Raw genomic sequence first — 10,587 nt, forward strand, 5'->3', positions numbered from 1 at the left:
CCCAAGCCTGACTTGGCTGCCATCCCAGCCCACGACCTGCAGGCCCAGGCTCTGGCCAAGCTGCGCCTGAATTCACGCAATTCCTTCCTCTTCGTGCCCCGCCGGGAGGGCAGCCCGGCTGTGCGCCCTGCTTTGAGCACCAGGCCGGAGCCGCTGCCACCATCCTCGGAGGAGAAGACGCCGAAGGAGCCCCCGAAGGCTTCTGCCCCAGAGCAGGAAGAGTCCGTTGCTTCCCAGCTGGCACCTCTGGATCCAGTGGTACCTGTGACTTACATTGATGACATTGTGGAGCTGGACGGTGGGGAGATTTCTCCCAGGAACAGCTTGGCTGCGAGGACGGGGAGCTTGGATCAGCCTGGAGCAGCTGGCCCTGACCTGGAGATGGAGTTTGCCTCTGTGCCCCTCTACAGACCACACTTTGCCCCCCACCAGAGGGGAGGCAGCACCTTCACTGTTGTGCCCAAAAGGAAGCCTGTTGCCTCGGGGCTGCAGACTCTCCCTGATGCCAGTGGAAGGCCGCAACGGGAAGAAGAGGAGGAGGAGGAGGAGGAGAGCAAAGGAAAAGGCAAGGCCATGGAGAATGCTGATGGGCCCCAAGCGGGGATGTCCCATAAAAAGCGCTACCCCACAGTGAACGAGATCGAAGTGATCGGGGGGTACCTGTCCCTGGAGAGGTCCTGCATGAGCAAGACGGGCTCCCGCCGCAAGAAGGTAACTGCCCGGGGTGCCTCTGGCTGAACAGCCAGGCTGGCAGTAGCTCGGTCTTCCTGCTTCCTCACGTCTTTCCATGCGGCACTGGCTGGGCAGATGGGCAGCGGTTATCTGGTCCTTTTGAGAGCCAGAGCTTGCCCTCAGGGAGGGGACACTAGCTGCTGTTCCACCAAGTAGCTGAGGGTGGGATGTGGCCTGTGGTAACTGCAGGGCCTCTCCCCCAGCCGCTTCTTGGAGGGGTGATAATGGAAAGTAAAACATTTCAGGTATTAGAAAACCGAGGGGAGTCGCGTGGTTTGAACAGCTGCGGACTTGCCCCCCCCTTGCCCTGCTCGCTGTGCCTGGTGGGTGTTGGACCTGTTGAGCTCCCCGTGGTCACTGCCCAGCTTGTGACACGGTACAGTGGGCAGTGCGGTGTTGGCATCTTCCCCACATTAGTGATCTATTGATAGCGGCTCGAGAATTAGGTCCCTGTTAGGCAGAAAAAGGTCAGGAACAACTTAACTCCCTCTGATAGGATTATACCACCTGGCTGCCGGGGCTGGAGGTGCCCTGAAGATCTGCGAGATGTCGATCCCTCCAAGTGTCTTTGGAGTGAATCCCGGGTTTTCTCACTGCTTGGGATCTGACTTAGATCCTCGTGAGCCTTAAACTGAACTGGTCTTTGTGGGGCCTGGTGAAAGGCCCCGGGGTGTGACAGGCACAAGAGCGGGCTGCTTTGCTGTGCTGGAGGAGTAGGTGTGAGTTCCAGAGCAGCACACCGAGGTGACAAATCCCCATTTCCACATCTGTGATGTGACATGTTCTTCCACAGCAGGAAGAGTTTAATGTCCCGTTACCTAAATTCGAGTGAATATTTGATGGGCTGAATCCACACGGGTGCCTGAGGCACTGAGTATTATTATGGGTGGAAATCCTTTGAACAGGAGTCATCGAGAACAGGAGCTGCTTGCCGTGGCTTAGTGTTGTCAAACTCCTTCATGAGCACACGCAGGCTGTGTGAACTTGATCGCGACTAAGGCAGGTGGCAGATCTGGAGCTCAAGAATAAGCGAATAAGCAGGAGTGTTGGTTCTCGCTCAGCGCCCCTGTGGTTTTTCCTTGCCCTCCTGCAGGGAAATGCTTGATCAGAGTGGAATTGTTCTGCTGCGTAAATACCTGCTGGCTGCACCCGCTCCAGCGCTGTGCTTGGCTCTGCCCAGTTCAGGTTGGGTTATTGACTGGGTGTATTTAACCAGGTGTGTGGCATAAATGGTGAAAACGTTACGACATTGTGTTCCTGTTGTGGGTACTCTTCGGCTGGAGCAGAAAACACAGCGGAAAGCTTGCAGGACAGCTGCTCTCAGATAAGCCTGGCTTCTGCTGCAGCCGGAGCTGGTGTCTCGGTGCTAGGAGGTGCTCTTGGGGCAGCAGCCTTGCTGGTAAAAGAGTACAGCCTCCAGTAAGCAAAACCAGTTAACGGCGTGCAGTGGAAGCCGTCCTTGACAGTGCAGAAAGGAGAAAGACGAGGACATGGCTAGTGCAGCAGCTGGGTTGGTTAAGGTTGGTCAGATGCTGAAACGGGCACCCAGGGAGGTGGTGGCGTCTCCAGCCTTGGAGCTATTTGAGATTTGCCTGGGGAGAGCCTTGAGCAACTCCTCAGGACATGCCTCCATGGAGCAGGAGTCTGGGCTACAGACCCCCAGAGGTCATTCCCAACCCAAACTGTCACGTGGTTCTTGGAAATGGGTTCACAACTGGATTGTCTCTTCAGCGTTGGATTTGCGTGGCAGTGGGCAGGTCGCGTAGCTTCTCCCCCTTTGTTCTTACCAACACTAACTGTCCCTCTTTGCAGATGAAGCGTGTAAGTGCTGCAAGACACATATACAACACTAAGCATTGTCGCGGGGGGTGTCCTGCCTGAGAGCTTGCCTAAAGATCTAGTTCCTGAGAAGGGAGAAATTCAAAGGCAGAGGAGGAGCTGCCTGTTACCCTGCAGAGCTCAGGGGGCTGGAACAAATCGGGGCCTTTTGGAAGAGAAATCCAGCTTAAGTAGAGAGACTAGTTTCTGGGTAAAGTTAAATGTAAAGTTAAAATTAAAGTTAATGTTAAATGTGGGAGAAGGTTCCCACTTTCAGAAGCTTTCTGTTCCCTTTGGGCTGGGGAGTTTGTGTACCAGGGCTTGGAAGATGCTGGTGCTGTAGCAAATGGAAAGATTCCTGTTTACTCTCAGCCCAGAGGATGTTTGTGGCTTTGGCTCTGGGTAGTAAGTGGCGATGCCTGAAAAGGAAGGAGCTGGTATTGGGAAACAGTCCTTGGTTTCTTCCCAAGAGATTGCTGTGTGTCACCAAGGCAACCGGCCAAAAACAAGGGCTCTGTTTTGTAGATACGTTGGGGTTTTCAGAAACTTTGGTTTTGGCTTGGGTCAGGCTGAAGCAGACACTTCCTGTGGCTGGGAGCTGCAGCTCTTTTTGGAGAGCCGCAGCTCTCTAAAACCAGTGTCCCTTTCTCTTTTGGGAGTGTCAAAATCAAACCTGATGCTGGTTTCACAGAGCAGCTCACTTGACTTTTGGGGTAATTCTCTCCAGGCAGACCTGCTGCCTGAGCTCAGTGAGGTGCCACCAAACTGGAGCTTGGTCCGTGTGCTCTGGTCCACATTCTCCGTGGCTTTTTGGAGAGGGAAGGTGGCTGGGACAGGTGGGAGTGGGTCCAGTGCTGCTGTGGTCTGCGAGGAGGGAGCTGCAGCATGTGGCTGCAGAACTGAGTTATGCTCGTGACTGTGCTGTGGCCTGCTGGTGTTCAAAGCCTTTCAGGAAAAACAGCTTTGTTGCTGCTTCCAGATGCTCCAGACACGTGAAGCAGCTGTTTGTTTTGGGGCTGGAACTGGATCTCGAGCTGATGAGGGAGAGAGAGAAATGCTGTTTCTGTGTCAGAATAAAAAACACGGGTTCCCAGCTCTTATGCAACTAGAGCTGCTCTGGTGGGACTGTGCTTCACCCAGGGTTGTGAAGGTGAGTGTGATGGGACACAGTCAAGATCTGCATGTGGAGGGCAGAGCCCCAGCTGTGCTTGTCCCAGGACTGGGCCGCCTGTGTGGCAGGAAGCTTGAGCTCCTGACCTCTACAGGTGCTAACACGTCCTTCAGGACTCTTCATCAACTCCGTGGCTGTTTTGAGACCTCTCCAAGCGGTACCACGGGTCGTTCAGATAAAGCAGAGGGGTGTGACTTCAGTTTGAAGACTAAGTGACTGTTGGCAGCTTTGAACGCCTGTGCTGGGTTTCAGGCAGAGTGCTGGGCAGCTGCTGGAGGAGGCTGGCGGGGCTACGAGCGCTGACGGTGGCGACAGGATACGTGTGCAGGAGTGGAAGGAGCCCTACTGACCTTTATTCCAGACAGGGATGGGGGAGAGGATGCAGAGCACTGCCAGTGACCTCTGTTCAGGGCTCATCTCCCTGCTCTGTTGTTACAGAAGTAGTAATGACACTTCAGCCTGATAGCAGCCCCGGGTGGAAGGGAAGGCTTTGCTGCAGGATGTGGATCTTCAGGATCTCAGAGGATAAAATCTAGCTCAGCTGAGCTGACAAGAGTCAGTCTTGGTTTGGTTACCTGCCAGAACAGCGTACAATAAAGCTGTCAGCGAGACAGAAATCTAGGTTTCTGTAGAACATGTGACTGGCACGTTGGAGCAGGCGGTTGGAGAGGGCTGCAAACTGCCGAGGCAGCCGAGAAGTAGCTGTCTGTCTTTAGGCTTCATGTTCTCATCCCACTGGAGGCTGGGCTCTGCCGTGAAGGTCCTGTGTGTCCAGGATTTGCTCCAGCTATGCTGCTTCCTTACATCTTGTCACTCCTGCAGTTCATCCCGCAGTAAGGTTGTCCTCTCCAAGAGGGATCCTGCAGGAGCAGCGACTTCTGGTCAAGCCGCCCAAAGTCCTGTAAAGAACAGGACTTGCAAGCCAACAGGCATCAGGTTGTTGATGGTCTTACTCTGTTTTGCTTCTCGCTGTTGGCAGTTTGCTGACTGCCGGAAGGTTTTGCTGCAGCCTTGTGTTGAACAGGGCTTACAGGAACGAGGTTGGTGGGATGCAGACGCTTGGAGTCTGGTGCTTTCCTGTGTTCTTGCAAAATTGTCTGAACTTCAAAAAGTCCCAGCTTAGGTGGAGTTGAGCATGGTCCATTTGCTGATGTTTTTTGCTGCACGGTGCCTGAATATGGTTTCCAAATGTCCACTTAAATGTCTGTTGAAAATTATTCTAAACAACCCTCAGCTTTTCTTCATGGGCAGGATCGGGCAGAGGTTTCCTTGGTCTAACCTGCTGATCTTCTTGCTCTGTGGCTTTCCATCAGTTCAGTGCTGCTGGAGATGGAACCAGCTGAGGCTCGAGATGTTGGCAGGGCTGAACAACTGTTGCCCAGACCTGTTTGGAGCAAGTCTGCACAGTGTGGAATCTAAGTACTGGTGACTGCCTGAAGGATTTTTTTGCAGTGTGTAACGTGACCATAACACAAGTTAATTAACCTGGAGGTAGAAGGAAAAATCTGTCTGGAAAAATTACTTTGATTCCCTCAACTCTGTGTTTTGGAGTGGTCAGGACTAAGATGTGTGTTATTTAGCCCTTGGAGAGCTGCGTGTTCCTGCTGTATTTCCTGTCTTGTGGCTGCGCTCTGCTGGGGCAAATACATCTGCCACCTTTGAGGAGGGGCTGCAGTACGTCATCTGACATGAATGTGTTGAATTTTTTGGTAGATGAAGTCAGCAGTGACGAGTCACTGCTTGGAAAATACATGTCTTGTATGATCAGGCGTGGTCCCTCCCCTGCTCGCTGTCAGAGGAGAGCAGGCTGTTGCCCGCAGACAGTGCCATTTCCTCGCCCTTTTCAAGCTCTGCTGATTTTTTTTTTCCCCCTGTGATGTTGATAGCTGAAGACTCTAGAAATCAGGTTCTTGCGGTTACAGCACTGCAGCCGCCTCACCTGAGGCTGTCGGTGGGCAGGTAGGTGGTTTTGTTTCCCTGCTGCCTGCCAGCTCCTTGAAGTGCCGGTACTTTGTGGTACCGAACGCCTGGCAGAGCAGGCTCGTTTTTATCTCATCTCTCTAGTGGGAAGTTTCCTGTGACCAAGATTCTCTGTGGCCTCACCACTCCCATGCTTCGCCTCGTGCTGCAGTGACAGTCTGAGCAGCTCCCAAATTCCCCCGTTCTCTTCCTCCCATCCCCTGTTTGTCTTGTCAGCAGTGCGGGAAGGGGGCAGAGGAGCTAAAATAGAAACTCTTACGCAAATAAGAGCCGAGCCTACCTTTGAAGCTGGTTAGGACATGCCGAGGCTCAGCCCGCCCCAGAGCTTGAGAGGAGATTTGCAGTGCTTTGTGCTCCAGGTTCCAATCATGCGGATTACAGTTAACGCTATCTTAATCTCTATCCTTAATCTGGACCAGATTGGAGATGGTTTATATTTTCCCTCCATCTCAAGTATTCAGCTTGTCTTGGGTTTGGGTTTCCCTCCTCACTCCGCTTTTTCCTGCATGTGGTTGCAGTGTTCCTGAGAAGAGCTGAAGGGCAGAAGTCCCGCTCATCTGTGTTATATGTGGGGAACAGTAGGAAAAATGGGACTGTTTAGTTTCCAGCTTCAGTGGCAGTGAAGGAAATCTCAGTAAAAACTGCTGCAGCAGCATCTGCTTCACTGCTGGTGGTGGTCTCGCTCCCCTCCCGAGTAAAGCCTATTAAAATCTAGCTACAAATGCAGACTCTCCCCAGTGACTGTGGTGAGACGTGGGTGTGCCATGAAGCTGGAACGGTATCACTGTTTGTGTAGGAAGTCACACTGAGCGTCTGTATCACACAGAGAAACTTCCCAAATGTCCTGGGAAAACCTGGTCCGAAGGAACTTGGTGCTGATGTTTTCTGAAGTGCCCTTGAGATGATCTTGAGAACTTGGCAGGGTGGAGCTGCTAGTCTGTAGGTGTCCGAAGGGCTACAGGCAAGCCGAGGAAATCTCGTGCAGTATGAGAGCAAACCAGTTGCGTGCTCGGGGAAATTGTATAGCTTGGAGCTAGTGACAGTGCAGGTCTGAGGCATATCCGTGAGCCTCACGGTGAATTCGCTGCGCTTAAGTCACTTCTCCTTGAGGAAGTATCTTTTGTGTATTAGTCGTACAGAAAAAGGGCCAGAGAGACACGAACTCTGCCCTGCAGCTAATAGTGGTCACGTCACTGCAGCCTTTTGGTCCTGAAGTCTGGAATGAGCTCTTTGCCAGGGTGGGAAGTAATTCTGCCCCCTACCTCCCCATATTTCCTGGGCAACGATGCTCCATCTGTCCTATTCCAGCTGGAGCCTGTCAGCTTGCACCAAACCGAGGTATCTGTTGGGACTGCTCTGGTCAGGCTGGGTAGCACAGAAATGTTTGTGGGTGGCACCTCCCAGTGCTGCACCGTGTTGTAGCCACAAATCGTAGGCTTGGGGTTGCCTGTAAAGCAGAATCTGCTGTTTGGGAGCACTGGGCGTTGTTTGTGAAGGTACCAAATCTTGACGCTAACTGTATCTCGTTTATTCCTCCTCGCTTTGTGTGTTCAGATGAGATTTGTTTCCTATATGAAGGGAGGTTTGTCCCATTCTCATGGGCAAGTAAGCAATACTTGAATTGCTTGATAAACTGTGGAAGGCTCTGGCTCTGCTGCCTGCAGATGCGTGAAGGAATGGGGGGGGTCCTTGGGTGAATAGCTGCTTTGTACTGGGTCGCACTGGGACTCCAGCTGCCCTGTGGTTGTCTGGGCACTGGAATCTCTTCTTGTCTGATGCAGTCAAGGGAAGAGTTAAGAAAGCCACCTGCCCTGCAGTGCTCTAGGGAATGTCCCTACCCTGTCACTTCTCATCAGGAATTTGAAACTTGCCCGTGTCTTGTGCAAGGAGTTTAATATTTCGAATCTCCATCGTCGCTCCTGTATGCCATGTGCTTCAGCAGATTGATTACACAGCGCTGCTTTGTGGGCTGCCTCGTAAATGGAGACTTTCTTGTTGCGCTGTGTGGCTTGGGGGCTGGGATGTGATCCTGGAGGCTGCCTGTCCTTTGCCAGCCACACAGTGCCTCCCTGACACGCTGCCGCTGTTAATCTTCAGTGCTGCTGGATCTGCTCAGTAACTAACTCAGTGTTACTCTTAGGGAGCACTTGGAAAAGCCGGATCAAATGAACCTGTGGTGGATCAGCCAACTCCTGTGCCCCAGAACTCTTCTTTTTGTACAGAATGACAGAAAAGTACATTTCTGCAGTGCCATCTGCGGTTTTCTGGGTGTGCTTAGGCTGCTTCAGCCATAGCAGCACGGGGTTAATCTGATAGAGGAACTGAGCCTCAAGTCCCCTCCATTCCTAGGGGTACCTGTCAGGGAAAACCCTTCCTTCCAGTGTCAAGGAAAGGCTTTAGAGGTACAAAAGTTCATTGTCTTCTCCTGAATGACAGCAAATGCCTTAGTAATATGCTGATGCTGCTGCAGCCCCCAGGGTGCTCTTCCAGGCAGCCCACATAGCGATTGTGCCTGGAGTTATTCAACAGTTTGGGCTGACACATGACCATGAAACATGACTTGTTTTCAGCACAAGTACAGGCATGTGGAGAAGCTCATTGCTAACTCCATGAAATGGCTCGTTTTCCCCAAAATCCTTTATCTAAAAGTTTCAGAGGGAAACCTGCATGGCAGGGGAGTTGTCCAGGTTGCTGACTGCAGGTTGTAGTGGAAACAGTGAAGGTCCCTGCAGAGGTGTAGAGTTTATGAACGGCTCCTCCACCTCCTTACATTAAATCTGCTGCTCTGTGAGAATGGTCACACTAGGTCAGATGGAAAGACCAGGGCAGAGGTCTTTGGAGATCTTTGTCCACCATAAAATACCTGTTTCTATCCTGTTTCCAGTCTCACAAGCAGCTCTTTGTCTGTGCAGGGACCTTCTCTCTCACCCCACAGCAGTGTGGAGCCGGGAGGTGGTTCTGTATTGTGAGACCCACCTCTTCACGCGGATCCTGCGCCGCACTGGGCACAGCCTCCACCGTCCTACCAAATGGGTCTGGGGCTTGAGGAGCTTTCCTGCCCGCCTGGGGGCTGCTCCTTGCAAACCTCTATGGGATGCTCTAGCCACAGGCTTCCTGATGCACTCCCCACTGCCTGCTGCTGCAGTTTACAGGTATCTGGTGTGATGTCTGGTGATTTTGTCTTGGTGACCAAATCTTTAGCATCAGCAGATGTGGCAAAGCTCTGTAAGACTGCACAGAAGCACAAGGTTCTTCAGAACTCTGATTTTGTTCCTGCTTGCTCTCTCGGGGATGCCAATCACTCGCTCTTTTGTATTCATGCTGAATCATCCACCCTTCCCGCAGATACCAGCTGCACCCTCCTGCTGCTATTGCTGAGGAAGGAGGTGTTCGACTGACCAGGTGTGAGGAGCTGCTTTAAATCACGCCCAGCAGCATGTCACAGCCCATGTGTGCCTGTCCTCAGTCAGTGCAGTCCCCAGCTTTGTCACCTCAGCATTATATTGCTTGGGGAGAGAGGGTGACTAGAGGAAAATCAGTACCTGAAAACTGCAAATCTTGATCCGTGGTGCTATTCAGCTGTCTGGATCTTGTGAAGTACTTGGGAGGAATAACCACGTTACCGAAAAATTACTGTGTCCCTCTTGTCCCCGTGCAGCAGCCACTGCCCCCGTACCCGCTCTGCAGCAGCAGTGTGGTGGGTTCAGGCGTGCTGGAGGCACTGTGGGATGTTAGAAGGGGCAGGAACAAACTCCACCTTGTTCTTTTCAACTTCCCATCCCATCCAGCTCCTGCGCACGCTGCGCAGGGTCGGTGGCAGAGCCTGGTGCAGCCTCCTGTGAGAGCCACAGCCCTGGGAGACAGGGAAGGGGAAACGGCCTCTGTCGTTTTTAGTCCTGCTGTAGCAATGGGGACCAGTGTGCTGACTCTGACTCTCCTTGCTGGAACACAGTTAAAGGGTGATTTTTTTTTTTTTCTCTTTTTTAATGCTCTAATGTTCTTTTATAATGCCCCTAATGTTCTAAAAAAGAACAGGTTTTTTTCCCCCTTACTATTACAAGATGAGGGTCTGGATTGCTAAAGAGGTTCCTGATTAAAAGGTATAAAGCCCCCTGTGTTATCACTTGGGCTTTGCCATATCTGCCAAGAAGCAAATGTGGTAACGGTGGAGAAGAGAACAGCCACACTAAAGAGATTGCTGCTTCTGGAGCTGATGCGGATTAACCCCGGTTTGTGTTTGCTCTTTCATTACCCGGAGAGTCCCGTAGACTTTCCCACCTCAGTGGTTTGCTGACTTCATTACCCACGTCGCAGGTTGGTTTCTGTAAGCTGGTTATTTTATTTGTAATACGTCTCTGTATGTGGGAGCGCTTTCATTGTTGGTCTGGGGGCAGAGCGGGTCCTCACAGCCTGCATCCCCTGAAATAAGGTTGACTTTTTTTTTTTTCCTTTCCTCTCCGAAGTGAGCCCTGTGTGACTACCCAGTTTTACGCTTGCTGGGCAATGTTTACCCCACCTTCGCTTTCCTGGGTGCTCTACTACTCATTACAGTTCAAATCCTAGTAAATAAATAAATGGGTTTTGCTATGGCAACAAGAATCTGGTGGCTGAGCAGCACAATATTCCCCGACAAGCCTGCTTTATTCTTCCCAGGGTGGCTCTGATGGCTGGGCACTGTTAACATACAGATCCGTGGGTTTGGGGGGGATCCCGGGGCTGTGACACAGCTCTGCACCAAGCATTCAGCTGAGCTAACAGTGGCAAAGCCCTGCAAGTACTCGCAGCTGAAGGTGCAGAGTTCTTCCTTTCCACAGCTGGCTGCTGCTGCTGAGGCAGAAACGGGGGATCCACTGCCGAGACATGAAGAGACGAGTTCTCTGGCTGGG

At 52.1% G+C, this 10,587-nt stretch overlaps 1 protein-coding gene across 1 annotated transcript in view; it reads left to right on the forward strand.

Moving 5' to 3' along the window:
- Positions 1 to 6: 6 nt before the first annotated feature.
- LOC104494971 (taperin-like) overlaps positions 7 to 10,587 on the forward strand; it is a gene marked incomplete at its 5' end in the record, with an annotated part of 15,682 nt that continues 5,101 nt past the window's right edge. The window contains one exon of the mRNA XM_010137879.1: positions 7 to 711. Coding sequence (XP_010136181.1) covers positions 7 to 711 — 705 coding nt within the window. The remainder of the gene's footprint in view (positions 712 to 10,587) is intronic.

Source organism: Buceros rhinoceros, unplaced genomic scaffold, assembly GCF_000710305.1.
Source record: "Buceros rhinoceros silvestris isolate BGI_N320 unplaced genomic scaffold, ASM71030v1 scaffold1816, whole genome shotgun sequence".
NCBI classification, from domain to species: domain Eukaryota; kingdom Metazoa; phylum Chordata; class Aves; order Bucerotiformes; family Bucerotidae; genus Buceros; species Buceros rhinoceros.